Here is a 25,369-nt window from a genome sequence, read left to right as displayed (position 1 = left end):
GGTGTAGGAACGTTTGCATCAAAACGTCCCCGATTCCTAAATGTCCTGAAGGCAGCAGGACCCAAACAACTTTATTTGTTATACAGTGAATCACAACATTGTGCCCCTTTCTTTTAATCCCACACCCCAAACCAGAGGGGGCAAAAAGTCAGCTAAAGAGAAATAAGCTCTGAAAAAAGAACAAAGGGTTTTTTGTAACATATAGTCTCAGACAAGGTTAGGTTTTACTGCCAATTAGGCTACTGTTGTTGTTATTATTAGTAGAAGTAATGGTAGTATTACTGCTTTACTTATGAATAGCTACATATAAGAGACATATTTACAAAATATTGCTCACCTGAACAGACCACTCCAGCATCCTCACCATGTCCACAGTTGTGTTTCGCAAATCCTCTGTGCCGACACTGAGTCAGAGACCTTTCACTTCCTGAACAGCCCACCTCATCAAGCCAGATTTGACTGGTTCCTTGACCAAAATGGGCCGACTGAGGGGCACTCAGTGCTGCACCACAGTCCAGCTCCCTGCACACCACCTCAGCATCATTTAAGTCCCAGCTGTCATCACAGACTGTTCCCCAGGTGTTGTTGTGATAGATTTCAACTCTTCCAGAGCACCGAGTAGACCCGGACCCAGTTAGTCTGATTGGAACACCTAGTCTCAGAACACAGAAGACAAATCAGTGAGAGAGAGTTTACAATTATATTGATTTATTTCATTTTTATTTTTTAAACACACACTTTTACTGCTTACCAGGAGACCGAGGTTCGTGTCCCGTGTGAAAGAAAAAGTCAACATTCAATATTTTTATTTAGGCAAATTACGTAAATTGACATAAGTGACGTTAACATATTTATTGTTGCTAAGCGTTGCTAACTTGACCGCGGAGCCCTAAAGGTCAATAAATGACGCGGAAGGGCCTTGACCAAGTGCCAATTTGCAATGAGTTGGGAGTGAGAACGTGTTGATTTTCGGTCCCCTCTGGTTGCCTTCAGTAAGTTACTGCTGTTTCCTTGTTTCCAGTCTTTATGCTAAGCTACGCTAGCTGCTGGCTGTGGATTCATATTTAAAGGACAGCTATGAAAATGAAAATAAATGAGTTTATTTCCCAATATGTTGAACTATTACAAGTGAATAAAACAGATTAATTTCCTTACCAGTAACAGAGACTCTGACAGGGTCACTTAAAGGGGAGCTGATATCTTGACTTGAAACATTTTTCTGAAACTGACACTGGTACGATCCTTCGTTATCAAAGTTCACTTTAGGTATAATGAAGGTAGCAGAGTTGGTACTTGATGTTTGGTTCTTTCTGAATGAGCCTGAGGTCTGCTGCAGGAGGAATGTTCCGTCTAAATTAACCTGAATTGAGATCAAACAAGTGATGCTGATGTCCTGACCCCAGGTAACCTCACCAGCAGGATTCATGGAGATGCTGGGCTTTGAGAGGCTCTCTGAAAAAATAACACAACAATAAAAATATTAAATGTATTTGTTTAGATATTTGACTCTGCTTGGATTTTTTCAATAAGCATGTGTAAGGCAGTATAATGGGCAACTTGAATGAATGAATTTGTGATGCACGCACTGTAAAAATAGGACCAATTCATAATCCTTCTTGTGTATCTAATAGAAGGTTTACAGATAGCTCCTGAAGGCAGCAGGACCCAAACAACTTTATTTGTTATACAGTGAATCACAACACTGCGCACCTTTCTTTTAATCCCACACCCCAAACCAGAGGGGGCAAAAAGTCAGCTAAAGAGAAATAAGCTCTGAAAAATGAACAAAGGGTTTTTTATAACATACAGTCTCAGAAAAGGCAAAGTTTTACTGCCAATTAGGCTACTGTTGTTGTTAGTATTAGTAGAAGTAATGGTAGTATTACTGCTTTACTTATGAATAGCTGCAAATAAGAGAAATAACAAAAAAATCTTTCTCACCTGAACAGACCACTCCAGCATCCTCACCATGTCCACAGTTGTGTGTCCCAAATCCCCCATGCTGACACTGAGTCAGAGACCTTTCACTTCCTGAACAGCCCACCTCATCAAGCCAGATTTGACCGGTTCCTTGACCAAAGCGGGCCGACTGAGTGGCACTCAGTGCTGCACCACAGTCCAACTGTCTGCACACCACCTCAGCATCATTTAAGTCCCAGCTGTCATCACAGACTGTTCCCCAGGTGTTGTTGTGATAGTTTTCAACTCTTCCAGAGCACTGAGTAGACCCGGACCCAGCTAGTCTGATCGGAACACCTAGTCTCAGAACACAGAAGACAAATCAGTGAGAGAGAGAGACAGAGACAAAGTTTACAATTTTATGGATTTCTTTTATTTTAATTTTGAATATTTAATTTACATTCTTAACACACACACACACACACAGACTTTACTACTTTATTACTTTATTTTTGTTTATTTTTTATAGTGATTAATGAACTGTATATAATGAATTGTTCTTTTGTAATTTATTTGTAGCTTTTACAATATTGTTGTTTTACATTCATGCCAATAAAACTAGATTGAATTGAATTGAGAGAGAGAGAGAGAGGAGAACTCGCATGCTGGCACACAGACAGAAGTAACAAGAAACATTCATTTAATGTAATTAAGTTTAATTCAATAGAGCAGATTAAATGCAAACAGTAAAACAGCTCCACATCTGCAACAAGGACTGGAAACTGTTTTGACAGTCATGGTTCCCAGAGGATAACCTGACAGCCTGACATTCCCTCCAGCATTATCAGCAGGATGACATGTGGTTCAGACTGATATGTCTCCACCATGCAATGTGGTGTATTTGTGAACTTCATCAGGTCAGACTTCCTGATTTTTCCTGATAAACCAAGTGACTTCACTTTATCAGACAGTTTGTTTCTCTGTATGATGAACATTACAGCCTCACAGAGCCTCTATTTATTTTCGTTCACTTTTGTCTCTCTTGTAGTGCATTTCTGCTGTCTATGTGTAACCCAGAGCTAAAATGAGCAATAAATAAAATAAATAAATAAGTCCTGAGTGAACTAAATATGCAATAAATATAGGTTTATTATATACAAGTGATTAGATAATACATGTGAAAACTATATATAAGTATAAATGAATCCTTTTTATGTTGAAAAGATCGCTTGTAAACATTGATATCATCCAATACAAGGGCATATTGTTATTGTGGCATTAGCCTGTTATTTTGAGTGTTACTACACCGTAGCCAACAGAATGTTTAGACCCCCGTCTCAGCCGTTTGTGCAGTGAGGGAGACCGGAAGTGACGCCGATGTAGCTGAATCATCGTAGCGGTACATTAAATATAAACTTTGTGTTAATATTTATTTCTGTGACTTATGACTGTAACCAATACTGAGAAATACTAGAGAGAGTCTAGACCGGCAGGCATGTTCAAGTTTTTGTGCCGATCAATTGCACTGGTGAGTTTGTTTTGTTCCGCTAGCCTATATGCTAATGTACGCTATTGTGTGCCCATTGTTCTTAATGTAAACAGCGCTTGTAACCGCAGCCACTGCTAACTCGAAGCTAACGGCTAAAGTGTATTATCCTTGTAAACTTACTAAAATGTCTTTAACGATAAAACGGGATGTTTTTATTGTGTTCCGGACTACTACCAGTGGTGAGTGGAGAAGTTCCGTCAAGTTATATGTTTTGAAACGGTGTTTTATGTTGAATTTTAAATTGATGTATTCACCGTTGTGGCCTAATGGCCCAGGCCCCAGGACCCTGCTAACACCCGTTAGTGGCCGTTGAGACACTTAATACAAGTGAATGCTATTGAGGTTGGATTGCATTGATCCACTATCAGTGACTTAAGGAACTGTGAACTTTATTTAAACAGACCCGGGTCTATTTTCTTTTGAGTGCACTCGCAATCTTTTATTATTTTGATACTTTTTAATTTTCCAGTTTTATATATATATATATATATATTGTATATTTGGGATCCCACTTTTCTACTTTACTATTTTGCTGTACATAATTGCTACTATTCACTAATGCTATTCACCTTTCTTATGCATTGCATTTAATACATGCAGTAAAACTTATTCCTGTGCCTTGTGTTGTTCTTTCACTGTTGTAGTTCAACTTTTTGGCTTCAACGAGCAAACCTATAATCTTCTGATCTGGCCTTATTCCAAACATCTCGATACCTTGAATATTTACTAATAGTAGGAAAATTTGGTAGTTATCCCCATATAGACGTGGCCAGTCATTGAGTAGCTGGTTACATATGGGTCACTATAATGTGAGGTGTAGGAAAGTTTACATCAAATCATCCCCGTATCCCTAAATGTCCTGAAGGCAGCAGGACCCAAACAACTTTATTTGTTATACAGTGAATCACAACACTGTGCCCCTTTCTTTTAATCCCACACCCAAAACCAGAGGGGGCAAAAGTCAGCTAAAGAGAAATAAGCTCTGAAAAATGAACAAAGGGTTTTTTGTAACATACAGTCTCAGACAAGCCAAAGTTTTACTGCCAACCGGGATACTGTTGTTGTTGTTAGTAATGGTAGTATTACTGCTTTACTTATGAATAGCGACATATAAGAGAAAGGATTACAGAATCTTTCTCACCTGAACAGACCACTCCAGCATCCTCACCATGTCCACAGTTGTGTGTCCCAAATTCTCCATGCTGACAGTGAGTCAGAGACCTTTCACTTCCTGAACAGCCCACCTCATCAAGCCAGATTTCACCAGTTCCTTCACCAAATCGGGCCGACTGAGTGGCACTCAGTGCTCCACCACAGCCCAGCTCCCTGCACACCACCTCAGCATCATTTAAGTCCCAGTTGTTATCACAGACTGTTCCCCAGGTGTTGTTGTGATAGATTTCAACTCTTCCAGAGCACCGAGTAGACCCGGACCCAGTTAGTCTGATCGGAACACCTAGTCTCAGAACACAGAAGACAAATCAGTGCTGGATAGAACATGTGTTTGTTTGTCATTTAGTCATGACAGAAACTGTTATTGGAAGACAAATTTGGCAAAGGTTATGATTCATTATACTTTGCATCACCCATACATACTGTGAGAAATATAAAACACTTTTCACAGTAGATCAAACACTCGATGAACTTCATCACCTACATTACAGTTTCATTTACTGTACTGAGCAACATTTCCCACTTGTTATTCTGCTCTTCAATTCTAAAAGCATTCTGCAGGGTGTGGTTAGCAGCTCATATAGTGCTGCATCAGAAGGTCTCGGGTTACGTATGTAACCCTGGTTCCCCGAGAAGGGGAACGAGACACTGCGTCGGTTACAACACTATGGGAACGCCTCTAGGCGTAGCAGGTCTGAACGTGAATGAAATCACTCCAATCCTATTGGTTTGTTGCTAGAACGGTGAGGTGTGAAGGAATAACTGGAGGAGTATAAAGCACATCTGTATACACTCATCATTAGCTTAAACTATGAAGCAGGCGCTTCAGGCGGGGAGAGAGGTGCGGCGGGCCGACGCAGTGTCTCGTTCCCCTTCTCGGGGAACCAGGGTTACATACATAACCCGAGACGTTCCCCTACACTATGGGAACGAGATACCCACTAAACCGTGCCGAAAACCCCACCTGCCCTCAGTGTGCAATAAAGTGGCACGACTAAGAGGAGAGTGCACGAGTGCCAGGTGCCGAAGGAAGGTCAAGACTGTAAAACCGAATGAATGTGTGCGGTGTGGCCTAGCCAGCCGCTACACAAACATCCTGCAAAGAGGCCCCAGAAAGGAGGGCTCGAGAGGCCACCATGCCTCTGGTAGAATGAGCCCTCACAGCCACAGGTGAAGGCAAACCGCGCACCTGATAGGCCAGGGAAATAGTCAATAATAGTCAACAATCCAGTTGCTAATAGTATGTTTGGATGCAGGGAGCCCGGCCCTGGGAGACCCAAAACACACTAGCAGCTGGTCAGCCTTCCTCCAACGGGAGGACCTCAGAGTGTAAATACTCAGTGCTCTGACAGGGCAGAGCAGATGAAGTCTCCCATCCTCCGCCGTCACATGAGGTGGAGGATGAAATGCCTGCAGTACTGTGGACCCTGCCGCACAAGAGGGCACTTTAGGGATGTATCCTGGACGAGGGTGCAGGATAGCCCTAATATTCCCCGGGGCAAACTCCAGGCTTTGCGGGAAACCGAAAGCGCTTGGAGATCCCCCACCCTCCTCAGAGAGGTGATAGCAAGGAGAAAGGCCATCTTGAGGGTCAAGTGCTTAGCCTCAGCTGACTCCAGGGGTTCAAAGGGGGCCTCAGCCAACGCCCCAAGAACCACTGCCAGATCCCAAGTGGGAACCTTGGACCGAGTCGCAGGTCTCATCCTCCGGGCACCACGGATGATCCTTGTGGACGTGGCCCTGGAGACTGCTCCGGCTGTTAGACCCGCCTCTAGGTACTGTGCCCCCTCAGGGGCCAGACCCACAGCCGCCATACGGCGGGGCAAGGGTGAAGAACCCAACCCTGCGCCTGGGACAGCAGTAGCGACATGATGTCCGAGAACCACACCCGTCTTGGCCAGAACGGGGGTACGAGCAGTAGGCCGACATTGTCCTGGCGGACCCGCTCCAGAACCACCGGGAGCAGAGCGACTGGGCCATGAATGTACCATGGCGTCCAGACCCAACGGGGCTGGAGGAATGAGAGAAAACCATAGCGGGCAGTGCGTAGTCTCTTGAGACGCCAACAGATCCACGTCTATGGGGCCGAACTCTCCGCACAAGAGCTCCACCCCTTCGGGGTGAAGTCTCCTTTCCTTTGAAAGTCTCCTTTCTCGACAGCAGGTTTGCACCCTGATTCTGTGTCCCCGGGAGATACATTGCCCTGAGCGATTGTTACCTCTGCTGGGACCACAGGAGGATCTGACGTGCCAGTCTGTACAGAGGGCGACAAGACCCTCCCAGCACGGGCCCCTGGGACAGGAACCAAGTTTCCTTCCAAACTGATAGGGAACGAAGACACTTCGCTCGTAACCCAAATCAGACGGAAAGGATTTCCCCTCGGGGAAAAACCCTTGGTCCTTAGCCACCACTGCAGGGGTCTCATGTGCAGCAGTCCAGATGGTATTACGCTGGACGCAGCTGCCAGGAGACCCAACACTCGTTGAAAGTGTTTTATAGTGATGGCATGGCCTAACTTCACCCCTTTCACGGCAGCCAATATGGTGTCGACACGTGCCGGAGACAATTGTGCCCGCATCGTTGTCGAATCCCATACTACCCCTAGGAACGTAGTCCGTTGGGTGGGCGCCAGCACACTCTTCTTTGCGTTGAGTCTCAGCCCTAAACGCAGCAGATGAGCCAGAACGACATCTCGATGCCGAACCGCCAACTCTCGAGACTGGGCTAGGATGAGCCAGTTGTCGATGTAGTTCAAAAAATCCGGATGCCCAGGAGCCTCAGCGGGGCCAGTGCTGCATCCATACACTTGGTGAATATGCGAGGGGAAATTGCCAGGCCGAATAGAAGAACCTGATACTGGTAAGCCACACCCCTGAAGGCGAACCTCAGGAACTTCCTGTGAGAAGGACGGATGGAGATGTGGACATAGGCGTCCTTTAGATCTATCGTGACGAGCCTATACTCGGATTGGATGTGCGTCACGATGGCGGGGATGATGAGCATCTTTAACCTGAATCTCCTCAGAGACCGGTTTAGAACCCGCAGATCCAAAATAGGGCGCAGCCCTCCACCCTTCTTGGGGACTATGAAGTACCGGCTGTAGAACCGGTGTCTCTGTCTCGGGGGGGAGACACGTTCCACGGCCCCTTTCCTCAGCAGAGTAAGAACTTCCTGTCCCAACACCGGACCTTGCTCCAGGTGGACCACAGTCCAAACCACCCTGTTGAATTTTGGAGGGCGGGTTTTGAACTGTAGTCGAAACCCATCTATGGCAGTGCGCAGGACCCACAGAGAAATGTTCGTCAGGCTCGGCCAAGCCTCTGCAAAGTCTGCCAACGGAACCGGCCCCTTGGTGGTCGGTGTCTCGTGTGATCTTCTGGTGGACCCCTGAAGCCCCAGAACGGCAGGGGAGAGCCGCCGAAGATCCACGGTGAGTGAGTCTGAACGCCGCCTGACTGCAGACCCTCGGGGCAGGCAGTACGGCGTGGACTCGATGGTGGCAGGTGCGTCCCGAACGTGTAAACGGCGGGATAACATCACCCGTTGCCATGGCGGAGCGGACCTCGGTCGGCCTCCGAGGGGGGATGCGGAAGGGGAGAAAGACTCCCCTACCCCGGTCTTCAGGACCTCTTCCCTGAGCTCCGTCGGGACTGCGGAAGGGGAGAAAGACTCCCCTACCCCGGTCTTCAGGACCTCTTCCCTGAGCTCCGTCGGGACTGGATGATGGTCCTCAGATCACGTCTCTCAGAAGGCTGAGGTTGAGAGCGCCGTCTCGCTGCCCCAGCTCCTCGGGGGGGCCCCCGAGAAGCGACACTCTGCTTCCTCTCCTCTCGGTAGGAGCTCGTAGAGGGAAGGGACCTATGCCTGGCAGCCTCAGCTGCATTGGGTCCAGACCGGCAAGGGAGGTACTGGCGGAACGCTTCGCCCTGCGTCTTAATGCTCCGTGGTTCTGCGAAGCTCCGCCTGATCTTCCTCAGAGGGACCCCCCCTCTGGACCATCTCCTGTAGGTCGGCTTGGTAGGCTTGAAGCACCGCCATGGTGTGCAAGCTCGCACCTGCCTGTCTGCCCCATGATTTACTCACCACCTCCAGCAGCTCGCCGCTCCGACACCCGGAAGTCATCGTCCACTGCACTGAGCATGTCCGCCTCCTCGGAGTCGGATTGCTGCAGCGTCTCCGGATCCAAACCGCGAGCGGGAGAAGCCGAGAAACGGGCTCCCGAACGAGGAAAGGAAGCATCGGAGCCAGCAGATGAAGGTCGGAAAAAAGCCTCAGCCGTCCCGAAATCCTCCGACAGATCACGCTGTGAGCCCCATGAGTGAAGCCGCCAGGCCACCTCAGCGGCCGCAGGGCCCGCACCACGGGGAGAACACATCTGGCCATCCTCGGAAAAGAGAACCATGCAGGACCTCAGTACCCGCATGGAAAGGGCTTCGCAACGGGCGCAGGCAGCCCCCTCGAGAGCTGCCCGGGCGTGCTCCATCCCCAAACATGAGACACACATCTCATGAGAATCTCCATCCGTGATGTACCGAGGGCAAGAAAAAAAAACACACCTTCTGTACATCTGGTTGCCGGACATGCTGGTAGACTTCTTCTTCAGGTAAGACACACTGTTTGTAGGACTGGAGCTTTCTTCAAACAACATACAGAGCGCCTGCTGAATAGAAAAAGCTAATGATGAGTGTATACAGGTGTGCTTTATACTCCAGTTATTCCGTCACACCTCACAAACCAATAGGATTGGAGTGATTTCATTCACGTTCAGACCTGCTACGCCTAGAGGCGTTCCCATAGTGTCGTAACCGATGCAGTTCGAGTTCCCTCGAAGGGGAACAGTGTTACATTTCACAACACAATGACTCGGTGACAGAGCTGCTAAAATATACAGAAAAGGATAATACTTTATCCTTTTAAAATACTTTATCTGAAACGTTTTCTTACCTGATGGTTTCATATTTAAAGGACAGCTACGAGATGAGTATCAGCCTTATCATCTAACTCTCAATATGAAAAAGAATTAACTTATTTCCCAACATGTTGAACTATTTCTTTAAACAAGTGAATGAAACAGATTAATTTCCTTACCAGTAACAGAGAGTCTGACAGAGTCACTTAAAGGGGAGCTGAAGTCTCGTCTTGAAACACTTGTCTGATACTGACACTGGTACGATCCTTCGTTATCAAAGTTCACTTTAGGTATAATGAAGGTAGCAGAGTTGATACTTGATGTTTGGTTCTTTCTGAATGAGCCTGAGGTCTGCTCCAGGAGGAATGTTCCGTCTAAATTAGCCTGAATTAAGATCGAACAAGTGATGCTGATGTTCTGACCCCAGGTAACCTCACCAGCAAGATTCATGGAGATGCTGGGCTTTGAGAGGCTCTCTGAAAAAATAACACAACAATAAAGTATTAAATGTATTATATATTTGATCCTGGTTTTGTTAACGTTGTTTTCCTGTCTTTTTTCATTAGGTGTGTACTTGTAAGGCAGTATAATGGGAAACTTGAATGAATGAATTTGTGATGCACACACTGTAAAAATAGGACCAACTCATAATCCTTCTTTGTGTATCTAATAGAAGGTTTACAGATTTGAGAATTTACAATATTATTCTATTGCTGCATATATGATATACTTGTAATTATGATAAATATGTACAATACTCTCCTTTCCATTGTGGCTTTGTTCCTATTTATATATATATTTATATGTTTTTAGAAAGAGACAATTTTTGTATCTATCAAGCAAAGTTACTGTAAGAGGGATGTGTTATGTTCTATGTGCCTCCACCCTCCATTCTACGTTTTAATAATTACACAACTATTTCACTTTCACATGCTTGTTTTTAAAATTCCATCTCTCTGTGGGTGGGGCCATTTTGAATTCTGCATCACAAAGTTACATTAGCTTCAAATCCCAGAATACAATAATGAAAATAAAAGTGAAAGCAATAATAGAAAGAGTTAAGAGAGACGTCCCACAACACAGAAACACTGAACAAACTGATGCACATAGACACCTGGTTTATGGCGCAGGTCAGACGCTGCCTGGCTTTGGTGACTTCCTGATATTTCCTGATAAACCAAGTGACTTCACTTTATCAGACAGTTTGTTTCTCTTAATGATGAGCACTACAGCCTCACAGAGCCTCTATTTATCCTCTATATTTTGGGTCCTGAAGGCAGCAGGACCCAAACAACTTTATTTGTTATACAGTGAATCACAACACTGCGCACCTTTCTTTTAATCCCACACCCCAAACCAGAGGGGGCAAAAAGTCAGCAAAAGAGAAATAAGCTCTGAAAATGAATAGAGGGTTTTTTGTAACATACAGTCTCAGACAAGCCAAAGTTTTACTGCCAACTGGGGTACTGTTGTTGTTGTTATTAGTAGTAGAAGTAATGGTAGTATTACTGCTTTACTTATGAATAGCTACATATAAGAGAAATGATTACAAAATCTTTCTCACCTGAACAGATCACTCCAGCATCCTCACCATGTCCACAGTTGTGTTTCCCAAATCCTCCATGCTGACACTGAGTCAGAGACCTTTCACCTCCTGAACAGGCCACATTATCAAGCCAGATTTGACCTGTTCCTTGACCAAAGCGGGCCGACTGAGGGGCACTCAGTGCTGCACCACAGCCCAGCTCCCTGCACACCACCTCAGCATCATTTAAGTCCCAGTCGTCATCACAGACTGTTCCCCAGGTCTTGTTGTGATAGATTTCAACTCTTCCGGAGCACCGAGTAGACCCGGACCCAGCTAGTCTGATCGGAACACCTAGTCTCAGAACACAGAAGACAAATCAGTGAGAGAGTTTACTGTTTTATGGATTTCTTTTATTTTACACACACACACACACACACACACACACACTTTTACTGCTTTATTTACTTTATTTTAAATCTAATAGTGATTAATCACCTATATATAATGAATTGTTCTATTGTAATTTATTTGTAGTTTTACATTCATGCCAATAAAGCTAGATTGAATTGATTTGAGAGAGAGAGAGAGAAATTTGAAATTTAACAATACATTTATTAGGAGATTTAAAAGGTTACAAAACTACAAAAATAACAATCAGTAAAACACAATTCACAGAATCCAGATTATCTCAGCACACTTCCAAAGAGCAGTTCATCATCTACAACCCAACAAAGAACATTCACACCACATACTGGAAAAACTTTCAATATCTTTACAAACATGAGCACAGCATCATCATCCACAGCTTTCTCTATTCTGTTTTTCCTGCTCATATAAACAGCCATCTTTGCTCTCCCCAAAATAAAATAAAAAATTTGGCATTTAATTTTATTCTTTTGAGAATACCTGTATCCCACAATGAAAATAGGTTTAGAAGAAACCTCCCCAAACAGTCCAAAAATATATTCCAATTGCAAACAGTGGCAGAAGTCAAGAACACTCCATGAAACAATGAAAAACAGTCTCACGGATAGTTGGACAATCGTGGTTAATATCAGAGTTAATGACAGATACAAAAGCATTCACAGTCACAATACCATGTGAAATCCTCCACTGCAGGTCAGCGGTGAACCTGTAACCACGTGACTGTAACCCCCGGATCAGGAGCATTATACCAAATTAACAAAATCTGTGGGTCACCCACTGCCCAGTATATGAACGTCGCACACCCACACACTCTCCCTCTTTCTATCCTCCCGGTCACTAAGAGCTTATATCAGTTTGTGTTGTTTTACCTTGCCTTTTTTTTTTTGCCAACAGTTGGGCTGCCTTGCATTGGCACCCCCGTGGTGTGCTGTGAGCAGTTTGTGCTCGACGTGTGCAGGTGTACTCACACTCTGCTTTTGTAAGTGGATCTGTGGTGAGCTTATGATGAAGGAGATGGCTGTGGTAATGATTCCCAGATGGCTGAGTCAGGTTGCTCGTCACCCAAATAAGAAGTGCCGCGCTACTGATGCGTTGTTGGTGAAGGCCTATCAGTCTACAGCCATGGCCTCGAGACTGGCGAACACTAATGCTCTTTTGCTAGTGTACTTGGAGGTTGATATGAGACCTGGAGTCCAAAAACTCGGTTGACCTCCTGCCAGAGATGATTAAGGTTGTGGACACAGTGATCCATGATGCTAGCTCTCAGGTCAGGATTCTTGGTAACTCCTTGGAACAGCTGACTATGGCCGGCAGCATATTTGGCTGAGCCAGTTGGGTTTGGCAGATACAGATCAAGCTGCAGTTCTGGAGGCTACCATAGCTCCCTGTGAGGTGTTTGGTCCTGCAGCAGAGGCTGCATTGGATGAGGCCCAGAAGGTCAGGCTGCGTACACAGTCCATTTGTCAGCCTGGGCCATCGCAGCCTGTGGCTCGGGCACCTTTGGACAGGCGTTGCGGTCTCCAGCGGCCTCGTTTTGTGGAGCAGCGCTCCTCCCGCAGTTCAGGGTCTGTGAGGCAGGGGCCTCCCCAGCAACAGGCTCAGGGCCGCCAGCGTTTCCAGTCTCGGGAGCACACTGATTGATTGTGGGGCCTCTGGGCCCCACCGGCGCTCCTGGCGGGGCGCATTCCCTGATGCCAGCTTTTTCCCCTGCCCATTTTCTGGCTTGGCGTCAGTGCACCTCTTGCCACTGGGTGGTCAGTACTCTAGAGTTTGAGAGATACTGCCTGCAGTTGAAGATCCACCTGTTCCGAGGGGTTTTGGAGACAAAGGTAAGAGACAAATCTCGTTCTGCCATTCTGGCCAGCGAGATTTCTGTCTTACTATAGAAGGTGCAATATGACCTCTGTCTCCAAAGGAAATGGGACTGCGGTTTTACACTGGTTATTTCCCCGTCCCCAAGAGGACCGGGGGGTTCCGCCCGATTCTAGATTTGCAGAGGCTGAACAGGTATCTCAAAGTCCCCTTTCTGATGCTCAAGTTGGGGGCTCTGTTTCAGGCCATAAAGGCAGGTTATTGATTCATAACAGTGGACCTTCGAGATGCCTGTTTTCACATTCCCATCAGTCCACATCACAAGACGTTCCTCAGGTTTGCTTTTCAAGGGAGGGCCTACAAGTACACTGTCCTTCCTTTTGGTCTGTTCCTATCGCCACGAACATTCACAAATGAATGGATGCTGCACTTATTCCCCTGCGGCTCCGAGCCTTTTTGGTGTTCAACTATCTGGACGATTGGCTAGTGTGTGCTCCCTCACACCTTACAGCTGAAGCTGAGAGGCCTCATAATTTGTGCCCTGTGGGGGCCCGTAGGTGCTACGTAGATCGCACCAAGTCTCTTCGCATGTGCAGGTCAGGGTTGATCCCCCTTCAAGGGTTTGTGGCACACTCTACAAGAGGAATGGTCGTTTCATGGGCTCTATTTCGGGGTCCACATTCGGAGGAGGTCTGCACTGCTGCTGACTGGGCTTCCACATCAACCTTCACCAGGTTTTATAGGTCGAACCTGGCTACACTCACTACCTATGAGAGCTTCTTTCCATTTACTAAGCAACAGAGCAATAACACAAGTCGAATTCACCTCTAGGTGGGAGGCAAGAGGAGCTGCATCGTCTAAGTTTGCTCCTGTAAGCTGAATTACATGTCCTAGAGAGACAGAACCTCCTGAAAAGAGTCGGCCCCACCTGACAGACTGCACTGAAACGAGACCCATAAATGCAGCCAGTAAAGTGAGCTGTGGTGTCCCAGCCTCTTCTTTATCAGCAAGTTCCACACCTTAAACAGTCCACGATAGAAAACAGGAAGTTTTTTGATGTTAGGCTGCTTTAAGTCCATCAAAGATTTGTTCAGTCCAAGTCCACCTAACTGACCCAGGATAGTGCAAGCCAACGGCCTCCACATCAAATCAGTAGAACCACACAGAAACCTCTGTAGGAACTGGAAACGGAAAGTAGCCCCCCTGCTACTGAGGTGAATCAGGCCCTGTCCTCAATCGTCCGTCGGCAAATATAGCACACTCTGAGGTACCCAGTGCAAAAAAAGTCAACAAAGAGAGCCTGGATCTTTGACAGCAGGTCAGATGGGGGGTCAACACATGACAGGCGATGCCATAAAGTGGACGAAACCAAATTATTAGTGATAAGAACTCTGCCTCTATAGGACGTCTTCATCAAAATCCACTTCCACCTTGTTAAATGACCTTTCACCTTTTCTAGAACATTCTCCCAGTTTTTCAAACCAAAGGACTGATCACCCAGAAAAACCCTAAATATTTAATACCTTCTAAATGAACCCCCCAGGTAAGCTTAGCTGTTTCTCCAGTACACCTCCAATACAGAGAGCTTCACTTTTGTCCCAGTTAACTTTGGCTGAGGATAAAGTGCCAAACTGAACTACATCCCTTACCAACATGTTAATATCCTTCTGATTATCCACTAGGATGACTAGGTCATCTGCATAGGCTGACAGTTTTAAAGGTGCTTTATAACCTGGAATGGTCAATCCCTGAAGATCACATCTAAGTTTATGCAACAAAGGCTCAAATGCTAGAGAATATAACATGCCAGAGAGGGCACAACCTTGTCTAATTCTCCTTTAAACTTGAAAAGGAACACTTAAACCACCATTAATTTTCAGCACACTCTGAATGTCACAGTATAAACCTTAACTTTTATCAATAAAATCAGGACCAAAACCAAAAGCACTCAAAGTGAGCTGTAAATAGTCATGCTCAACACAATCAATCTTTTTCTTGATCAATAGAAATGATTCCAGCTTTTTGAGGCCAAACAGCTTGCAGATCTGTAAGAAATCAACCCCAGACAATAAGTCTGATCACAGTGAATCACTTTCTCCATTACTTTGCTCAGCCTGGTTTCCAACACCTTATAATCGAAGAGCTTATAATCTGAGCAGAGCAGTGACAGAGGTCTCCAGTTTTTGATAAACTGCAGGTGGCAGACGCCCTCCGACAAGACTGTCACTCAGTACTGCCAGCAGATCCTCCCCCACCACTGACCAGAAAGACTTACAGAAGTCAATAGATAGACCATCTATTCAGGGAGCTTTCCCACTCTGCATGCTCTGCAGAGCTGTATAGAGTTCATCAGAAGAAAGAGCTGCTTCCAACTCTACATTACTCTGCTCCTCGACCTGAGGAAGACCAGTGTAGAAGCTCCGGGACACTGCATGCTCCTCTCTGTGCTCACATTTAAACAGGTTGCTGTAAAAACTGACCGCATGTTTACGAATTGCTGTATGATCAGTCAGCACCTGCCCAATGTCACCCTTTAAACTGTCCATTCTTACGCTCCAGACCAAAGAAAATGTTTGATGCAACATCCATGTGGGCTACATTTTGGAAACGGGACCTAATAAGAGCTGAGACACCCAGCAGGTTGGCTAAAACAGACGTTTTAGCTTCAAGCCTCTGAGTGTGGCGTTGGTCTCCCGTGGCTTCAACTAAGTCTCTAGGCTCTTTTCGACCAAAAGTACCTTTTTTAGGCCAATGCGCTATACACAGCGATGCACAGGCATCACTATTTGTAACCACTATCCATGAACAACATTTATAAATGAACATCAGATTTGACTGGAATATAATGAAAATCTATAGGCTTAGCTTCACCATTAAAGCAGCTTTTTTGTGTGGGAGTATAATGAGGGGACACAAATTTCGTTACACATTTAATACCAAATTGGATAAAGCCATAAACTTCTTAAAATAACTCCAGTACAGAGAAAACAGCACAAAAATAAAATCACGACACTTTGGAAGGTTATTACAGCATTTCCAGCCAACAAGAGCTACAGATCAGCTGGCAGCACAAGTCTGTGTCCACCTGCGTCGGAGGAACGGGATGTTTAACGAGCTTTAATTACCTGCTGTAATCAGCTGTTCCACTTGTTTTGGAGAGGAGAGCTGTCTTCGAAACGGGCTAAACTGCTGTCTCAGAAGGTGTCTAACAGGACAGCGAGGCATTGAGTGTTGTTCGAAACGGCTTGAACAATCTCTTCCTGTCTCCTGAGATGCCTTCAAGCTGCCCCAGTAACGGCCAGTTTTGAAGGCAGCACCGATGGTGACTTGATGCTGACTATTACCCATAAAGCAGCGCGGCTTTTTGAAAATCTAGCGAGAACTAAACATTGAACTATAATATTAGCCCGTGACTGTAACCAACCAAGTTTGTTCAGTATGATTTCTGAGGTGTCTGTTAGCCGTTTGGCTTTTCTATAGCTAGTTAGCTTATCCTAAGGCTAGCGTCTCTTCTGACAGCCAGAAGAGACGCAAGACGGCGTACTGGCGTCACAGGTTGCCGTAAGTGATGCCTTCTACGGCAGCTGTCTGTTACGGTATCAAGGCAGCGAGGCAACTGCCTTCCGTTTCAAACACAGGGCAGGAGACTAACTTCATCTCCTTGTAGAAACTTCCTGACTGATGAAAACTCAAAACAGCAACTTCTAACCCAGGATTTAGCGTAACTCCACCAGCTGCTCGCTGTAAACACACTGCTGAACGCTGGCTGCTGTTTCCCCAGCTATGAATTTAATGCCGACATACAATCTCAGGCAGACATCTGCGAGACATGTGTGGATAACACACTGGATAAAACCATCAAGTTCTTAAAATAACTCCACCACAGATAAAACAACCCAAAAATAAGATCGCAACAGTTTGGAAGGTTAGTAAAACATTTCCAGTGACAAGAGCTCCAGATCAGCTGCAGCACTCACGTCTGTGTCGCCTGAGCGTCGGAGGAACGTGATTTTAACTAGCTTTATTACCTGCTGTTATCAGCTGGTTTTGAAGAGGAGAAGACCGACTTCAGCTCTGTGTAGAAACTTCCTGACTGATGAAAACTTAAAAACAACAACTCTGGACCCAGTAGTAACTCCATAAGCTGTTTGCTGTAAACACACCCAGGCTTGCTGCTATTTACATTTAATGCCGACGATTGATCTCAGGCGAGACATGTATGCTATTTGACTGCTGACTGTGATTTATTGGTTTGCAAACAATGGTGGAAAAGAGAGGAGCAGCAGCAGACAAACACCCGACATTCTCCAGTTAAAGCCTCTACTCGCCCATTCAGAAATTCACTGCAAGGCAAGCCCCACCCCCCCAAAGTACCCGATACTTTCGGAAAGTACAAGCCCCCGAGCAGGGTCTTTTTAGGGGGTAAAATGAAGACCCCAGAACTACATTTAGACCCTGGTCCCTCTGGTGGGAATGCAGTGAGTTCCTCCAAAGGTTCCAAAGTTCTGGGGTAAAGTTTCTTTGGTCGGAACACAGCTTCTGAGCTCCTTCACCTCAGACTCCAGAGCTTTAACTGAACTAACCAAGGCTTTTGTGACATTCTGAGTGTACTGTTGACAGAATTGTCTTATCAGAACTTTTCCAAAATCCCACAATTGTTGTGAAGAAATAAAATCAGATTTTGTGCTCTGGTGTTTTCTGGTGTGATCTTTAAAATGTTTATCTTCCAATAAAGCCGTGCTAAATGCCAATAAGCACTACTGTTTTTTACACACTTTATAAAGACAGAAACTGTTACAAGTGAGTGATCAGAAAAACCAACAACACAAACACTTCTGGCTCCCTTGGTGTCCTGCAGAAAACTCTTAATACTCATTAAAGAATAGCCGCTCCTCTTGTGAACCCACGTCTGTGAGGAGGCCAGAGACTCCACATCACTCTCCTCTTCACCTTCACTTTCACGTGATTGCTGACACTCACTCTGAGGAGAAGCTTTCTTCACTTTACAAGCAGACTGACACTCATCATTTGGTTTCCTTTTTTATTATCTTTAGAGAAATCTTTGTCTTATAGCATCTCACTGTCGTCCTCCAGAGAACATTCTGCCTCCCCTGCTTTAGTCTGTGTGTTGACTACATCACTGTTAGTTCTGTCAGTATGTGACTGCTCAATGACCTTTACTACGGGATCTTTAGTAGCAGAACCTGAAAACGCTGCACCAGAGCAGCACCCAAATCCCTTGTATCTAGACTAGAAACTCCCAGGCCGTCAGAAACTGACCCAGCAGAACCCAAAACAGCAGCTCCCAAACCACCAGAAAACGATGTTGCATGTCTGCTATGTTTTAAAAAATTTATGAGAATGAATACCAAATTATGAATTTTAATATGTAGAAAATATTAGTCCATAAATCTCTCGTTTCAAGGGGCACCACCGAAGTTTTAATTAACCCAGAGTCTCCGGACCTCTGGGTAGCATTTTAATAATTATACAATTATTCACTAGTGATCAGTTAGTTAACAATCGCTCAATTATCTTAAATCAGTCAGTCAGTCTCATATCGAAGGGATAAATTCTCGTGAAATTTATTTACTAACTAAGGTGACTATAAATGCGGTTACATATACATCAAAGAAATAACAATGGCTAAACAATGAGAATGTGGGTTCTATTGTGGGAGAATTTGATTCACACGGGCCGCTAATGAACGCAAGCTATGAGTTTTAAGACTTAAAGATAATCTATTAACAACTAACGTTGTAACATCACTAATCACAGAATGCAGGTTTTGGTCTTACTGAATGTCGTTTCTCCCAGCCGGGTGGCCATTAAACGGCCTCACACTGGCAAAGATCCGTGCGTTCTCGGTTAGGACAGCTTAAAGCCGTCAGCCAGTCACTTTCTCTTTCAGGGAATTGCTCTGGAGGGCTTACTGAAGAATCTCGCAGTGGGGCCTTTCCAACCGTGGCTCGGGTCAGAGGTTTGGTAGTCCTTTGTTACTGCTGGCGGGCCCACGCGGGTGGGGTACAACCTCAGTGGGAGCAGTGTAAGTTCGCTCGAAGAATAAAGCTTACAAAGAACTTGGTCATCCTTGAATTAAACTTAGTGTAACTTAGCGGTCTGATAACTTTTAACATACAAAAGAAAAGAAAAGAAAAAGCAGGTGAAGTTGCTGGAAACGAGGGAAAAATCGATGTCGCGGTGCTTCACATCTGTGGCTTGAAAACGAACAAAGGCTTCGTTGCGCCGGGCCGAAGTTCTTAGGGCGTTGCCGGGAGAGGGGGCATGCTGGGCGCGTGCCGAAGCGCAGTTGGAGAGCCAAGAACAAGCAGAGGACGAACAAGAGCGTGTGTCGCTGTTTTGTCTGTTGGGGCGTGTTTCCCAGAGGGCAGTCCTTTGTTCCCCTGAGGGAGTGATTGTCTTTTCTTTAACTTTACCAATATGTCTAATCAAAAAAAAATCTATTTGTGCGTATTGTAATCAAATATCTTCCCACAATCAAACCTTATTAATTATCAAACGGGTATACCGTTCTTAGTTTAAAGCATTTGATAAAAAGGACAACAATTTTCAGTAGTTAGACCTTTAAAGGTTAGCATTTAATAGGAATCACAGATGAGAGGAACTTAACTAGCTTTCTGGATATATTGGCTGTTACACGTTCTTAGAGAATATAGGCAAGCTACACGAATGGCATCAGATTATGGACAAGATAAATTTGATATTTATACATTAAACGGCATTTCAGACGATGGCCTGTAATACTTATTTTGTCCACTTGGGGGAGCTTGGGTTACATGAGGATAGCTTTGTTTGACCCTAAAACAATCTTCTGCTCAGGAGCTTTAGTTATTTAGTCAATTTAGTTATTTTATTATTAAATTCGAGCTGGAAAATTAATCGGGTATAGGATGACATTTCTTTATCATCACTTCTAAAGGAAGTGTCAGAAAGTGTTGTGAACAAAGCATTGATTACAACATAGAATGAATAAACGTCAGGGATCCTTGCTGAAAATTAAAACACTGCAAAATGAACTTATTTAGATTCTTTTCAACAACAAATACACCAACATGGTAACATAACTACTCAAATGGAGGCAAACGTAATCAAGTAACTAAAAGATTATTTAATTAAACAAGGTAATGCTTTGAGTTTTGAGGAAAGTACTCTTTTTTTTTTTACACAAAGGCGTTCAGGGCTGTCCCTGGTGTCCTGGAGTTTCTCACACCTGTGCATGAAGAGGAGAATATCCTTTGAAGTGAGTTAATTAAACAAAGAGCAAGGATAGTTGCCATGGTTACGCGTTTGGGGGGGCAGTTTAGGGTTTCCTAACCTCTCTTACGAAGAGTTCCAATAGGCTGTTCAAGAGAAAGCTAGTCTCTGGTGAGTGTTTCTTTTGTCATTTTAACAGTCAGGCACCGAGCGTTACCTCACTGCATATCTCAGAGAGAGAGAGGACGAATTTTGAGTTTCCAAATTATTTAATATAAAATGCACAAATCCACACTGTTTGTTCACAACACTGAAACATCAACATCTGAACCTGGAATAGCATCAACAGAACCAGCTGCCCCCTGATGCCCAGCCTGTTGTGTACTCTGTGTATTCCCCTCCTGTGAACTCTGTGAACTGTCCTCTTGTGTACCCTGTATATTTCTTTCCTGTGAATTCTGTGTATGTTCATGTTCTGAACCTGTTGATGTAGTCTCACTGTTATTAGCCTCAGCATTTCGTTTCTGTGTTCAGGAATGGACAATATGGCCCTCTACTCCACAGCCAAAGCACTTCATTCTCTCTGACGATGCATAAAAAATATAATCAAAGTTGTACGCTCTAAACTTCAACATTAAATTTAGTTCCTCATTGTTATCTTTCAAAACCATAAAGACCTGCCTTCTAAAGGAAACTACGTGTTTCAGCTGCGGGGATTTACAGCCTAAAATAATCAGTTTAATTGGAGACATTAGTTGCCCGTGCCTAAGTTAAATGTTAAGAACCAGTGAACCATCTTCCTCTAGTGAACATAAAACATGTCTGATCCCCCACAGAGCCCTGAAAAGCTCCAGATTACTAGGCAGTGTGTAGAAAGCGTGTCCTACTTTCAGACAAGCTGCAACCAGACCTTTCAGGCTCCGCACCATATCCGTCCAGCCCTGACCCAACATTTAATTTTTCCTGGTCTTCCAAATAAAAAATTGATTAAAACAAACATCAGTTTTCTCCTCTCGCCACTACTCAGCAACAGGACAGACGCTCAGAGAGGGAAAAATGTACATACAGTCATCCTTCCATTGGCCAGCATGATCCTTAGCAAAGTCTCTCAGTGGCTCAGACAGGGACTGCCAGACTTCCTCCACAATACTACTCAGCACTCTGGAGTACCTGATGTGGAGCTAACCAGCAGCGACTGCAGCCATACAGCAGCCTCTGTGCCATCTGCAGTTGGAAGGCCGCAGTTCTGGACAGAATGTCTGCAAGTCCTTGTCCTCCCTCTGCCACAGGGAAATACAAGATCGACGCCCTCAGCCAGTGTTGAACAGACCAGAAGAAGTTCACCAGGAGCCGCTGCACCTCTTTCAACAGGCCTGCTGGTGGCACCAACACAATGAGCTTGTGCAACAGAGATGATGCGACCAGGTTATTCACTATCAGAGCTCTTCCCCTATAGGACAGGTGAGGTAGCAACCATTTCCATTTAGACAACCTGGCTTCTACCTTTTCCAGCACTCCCTCCCAGTTCTGCCTCTGAAAGTCCTCACTCCCTAGAAAAGCTTTTTTTACCCCTTTTTCCCCATGTAAGTTTCCCAGGAACACCAGGAGTGCTCCCCACGCGCCACTCCCCCACTAAACAAGCCTCACTTTTTCCCCAGTTCACCTTGGCAGAAGAAGCTTTTCCATACAAGGCCAGGGTGTCTTCTAGCTCTTGAATGTCTCCCTGATTGCAAATAAATACATTTACATCATCAGCATATGCTGATACAACAACAGGGGGCATCTGAGCCAGCTCTGGCAGGGGAGAGACCCCTAAGTCTGCAGAGGAGAGGCGCAATGGCAATGCTGTAAAGCTGGCCTGAGATGGGGCAGCCTTGCCTGATCCCTCTCCTAACTGGCACTGGAACACTAAACCTACCTTCACCACTTCACCACACAACAAGCATCACGGTACAACAGCTTTGCCCAAGACAGAAAACCCTCCCCAACACCAAAAATCTGTAAGGTAGAAAAAAGAAAATCATGATCCACACGGTCAAAAGCCTTCTCCTGGTCAATAGATATGATAACAACATTGATGTTATATACTTTGCAAATATCAAAACCATCTCTCATTAAAAACAAATTATCAAATGTGGACCTGCCCAGTACACAGTACGATTGATCTGCACCAATTAAAAAGTCAATAACAGTTTTCAATCTATTTGATAAGACCTTAGAGAGAATCTTACAGTCCGTGCATAAAAGATCTACTGGTCTCCAGTTCTTTAAAAGAGTTAAATCTTCCTTCTTGGGCAGCAGAGAAAGAACTGCACGCCTGCAGGATGCTGGAAGTGTCTCTTTTTAAAACACTCTTTAAAAACGTCCAGAAGGTCCTGTCCCATGATAGTCCAGGAAGGAGGAAGGTGTTAAGCTCCTGTTTTTTTGATCGTAAAAGATCATTATTTTGCTTATCTGTTCGTAATGCACAAGTCTCTTATCTCGCCCTCTAACTCCTGCACAGCTCTCTTGATGTTTGTTGTGACACTGGCTGTGTATTCCTGACAAAACACCCTAATTTGAGCTTTTCCTCCCTCCCATCACTGAGCCAGGGAAAGAAAATCATCTTTCCGAGATCTCCATTAAGCCCAAAACAATTTGAAATTTTCACAGAAATTAAGATCTTGTAATAATTTAACATTAAAACACCAAATGGATTTTGGTTTTCCAGTGGGAGAAAGAATCAGCTCCATTAAGACTAAATGATGGTCTGTAAAAACTACTGGAACTGAACCAGGTAGACAAAACCTGTCTAGTCTCGCAGCACTTACTCTACCATCTGATATTTTGATCCAAGTGTACTGCCTACCTGAAGAGTGTTTCATCCTCCACACATCAACCAAATCAGTTTTTCTTAATACATGAGACAGAACAGAGGAGGACTGAATATGTGGCTCCTCTCCAGTCCTATCTAACATAAAGTCAGTTCAGCAATTCCAGTCACCACTCAGAACAATGCAATAAACTCTCCTGTACCAGTATTATTTAGTTCTTCTTTTATTAAAAATTGATTATCAACACACTCTGCATCCTGCTCTGGCCTCCCCAGGTCATCCTCTCTCTGCTCTGTCCAGACCTCAGTCTCCTTCTCACCTGCAGCACTGTCTTTAACCTCGAGGCCACCAACACCGTCAGCCCAAACCACTAAGCCTCTTTCACCGTCAGCCCTGACCGCGGAGCCTCCATCACCACCATCACCGTCAGCCCCAACCACTAAGCCGCTATCACCATCACCACAGTCACCGTCAGCCCGGACCACGGAGCTGTCAGCACCAGCATTGCAATGGGGAACTGTTATCTGCAGCAGCGGCCGCAGCGGGCCACGCCGCATGCTGTTTGTGGGAACACGCGATCCGCTTGTCGCCCACATCTCCACACTCAAAACACTTTACATGTTACCGGAGCTAGCATATAGCCTACCATATAGTGTCCCTGTTCATGTTTAACACGGAATGAGATATCCGTGTTTGAGTTGGAGAATTTAGAAAGATGAACACTTGTTAATTTTTTAGCGTTGTGTTTTGATTTTGACATGTGTTAATGTTCACTGGTAGCCACCCCTCCCCCGAATTTCACCAATTTTCATGTGGTCGCCCTACAACTTACAGTGACAATACCGCAAACAATGATCAAACAATCATAATGTAAACACTTAGGGAGGAAACAAAAGAAGTTTGGAATTACTCACAAACTCTCAGCCACACTGAGCACGCTCTACACCACCAAACTCCCAGCATGCACTCAGAGAGAGAGAGAGAGAGAGAGAGAGAGAGAGAGAGAGAGAATCATATTCATTTATTGTAATTCAGTTTGAATCAGTGGAGCGTATTAAATGCAAACAGTAAAACAGCTCCACATCTGTAATAAGGACTGGAAACAGTTTTGACATGATGAGCATTACAGCCTCACAGAGCCTCTATTTATTTATGTTCCCTTTTGTCTCTCTTGTAGTGCATTTCTGCTTATGTGTATGGGTCACTATAATGTGAGGTGTAGGAAAGTTTCCATCAAAACGTCCCCGATTAGGTTTTACTGCCAATTAGGCTACTGTTGTTGTTAGTATTAGTAGAAGTACTGGTAGTATTACAGCTTTACTTATGAATAGCTACATATAAGAGAAATTATTACAAAATCTTTCTCACCTGAACAGATCACTCCAGCATCCTCACCATGTCCACAGTTGTGTGTCCCAAATCCTCCATGCTGACACTGAGTCAGAGACTTTTCACTTCCTGAACAGTTCACATTATCAAGCCAGATTTGACCGGTTCCTTGACCAAAATGAGTCAACTCAGTGGCATTCAGTGCTCCACCACAGCCCAGCTCCCTGCACACCACCTCAGCATCATTTAAGTCCCAGCTGTCATCACAGACTGTTCCCCAGGTGGTGTTGTAATACATTTCAACTCTTCCAGAGCACCGAGTTGAGCCAGACCCAGCTAGTCTGATCAGAACACCTAGTTCAGAACACAGAAGACAAATCAGTGCTGGATAGAACATTCGCTTGTCATTTAGTCATGACACAAATGACACAAATTTGGCAAAGGTTATGATTCATTATACTTTGCATCACCCATACAGACTGTGAGAAATATAAAACACTTTTCACAGTAGATCAAACACTCGATGAACTTCATCACCTACATTACAGTTTCATTTACTGTATTGAGCAACATTTCCCACTTGTTATTCTGCTCTTCAATTCTAAAAGCATTCTGCAGGTTGTGGTTAGCAGCTCATATAGTGCTGCATCTGAACAGTGTTACATTTCACACCACAATGACTCGGTGACAGAGCTGCTAAAATATACAGAAAAGGA

At 44.8% G+C, this 25,369-nt stretch overlaps 1 protein-coding gene across 1 annotated transcript in view; it reads right to left on the bottom strand.

The window, feature by feature from the left end:
• LOC123957703 (deleted in malignant brain tumors 1 protein) overlaps nt 1–25,369 on the bottom strand; it is a 68,810-nt gene that overhangs the window by 20,953 nt on the left and 22,488 nt on the right. Inside the window, exons 10-16 of the mRNA XM_046030696.1 lie at nt 24,693–25,007; nt 11,095–11,409; nt 9,710–10,006; nt 4,590–4,904; nt 1,942–2,256; nt 1,156–1,452; nt 338–652 (exon numbers count right to left, since the gene is read on the bottom strand). Coding sequence (XP_045886652.1) covers nt 338–652; nt 1,156–1,452; nt 1,942–2,256; nt 4,590–4,904; nt 9,710–10,006; nt 11,095–11,409; nt 24,693–25,007 — 2,169 coding nt within the window. The remainder of the gene's footprint in view (nt 1–337; nt 653–1,155; nt 1,453–1,941; nt 2,257–4,589; nt 4,905–9,709; nt 10,007–11,094; nt 11,410–24,692; nt 25,008–25,369) is intronic.

Source organism: Micropterus dolomieu, linkage group LG02, assembly GCF_021292245.1.
Source record: "Micropterus dolomieu isolate WLL.071019.BEF.003 ecotype Adirondacks linkage group LG02, ASM2129224v1, whole genome shotgun sequence".
NCBI lineage: Eukaryota > Metazoa > Chordata > Actinopteri > Centrarchiformes > Centrarchidae > Micropterus > Micropterus dolomieu.
This window is presented reverse-complemented; position numbering and strand designations above follow the sequence as displayed.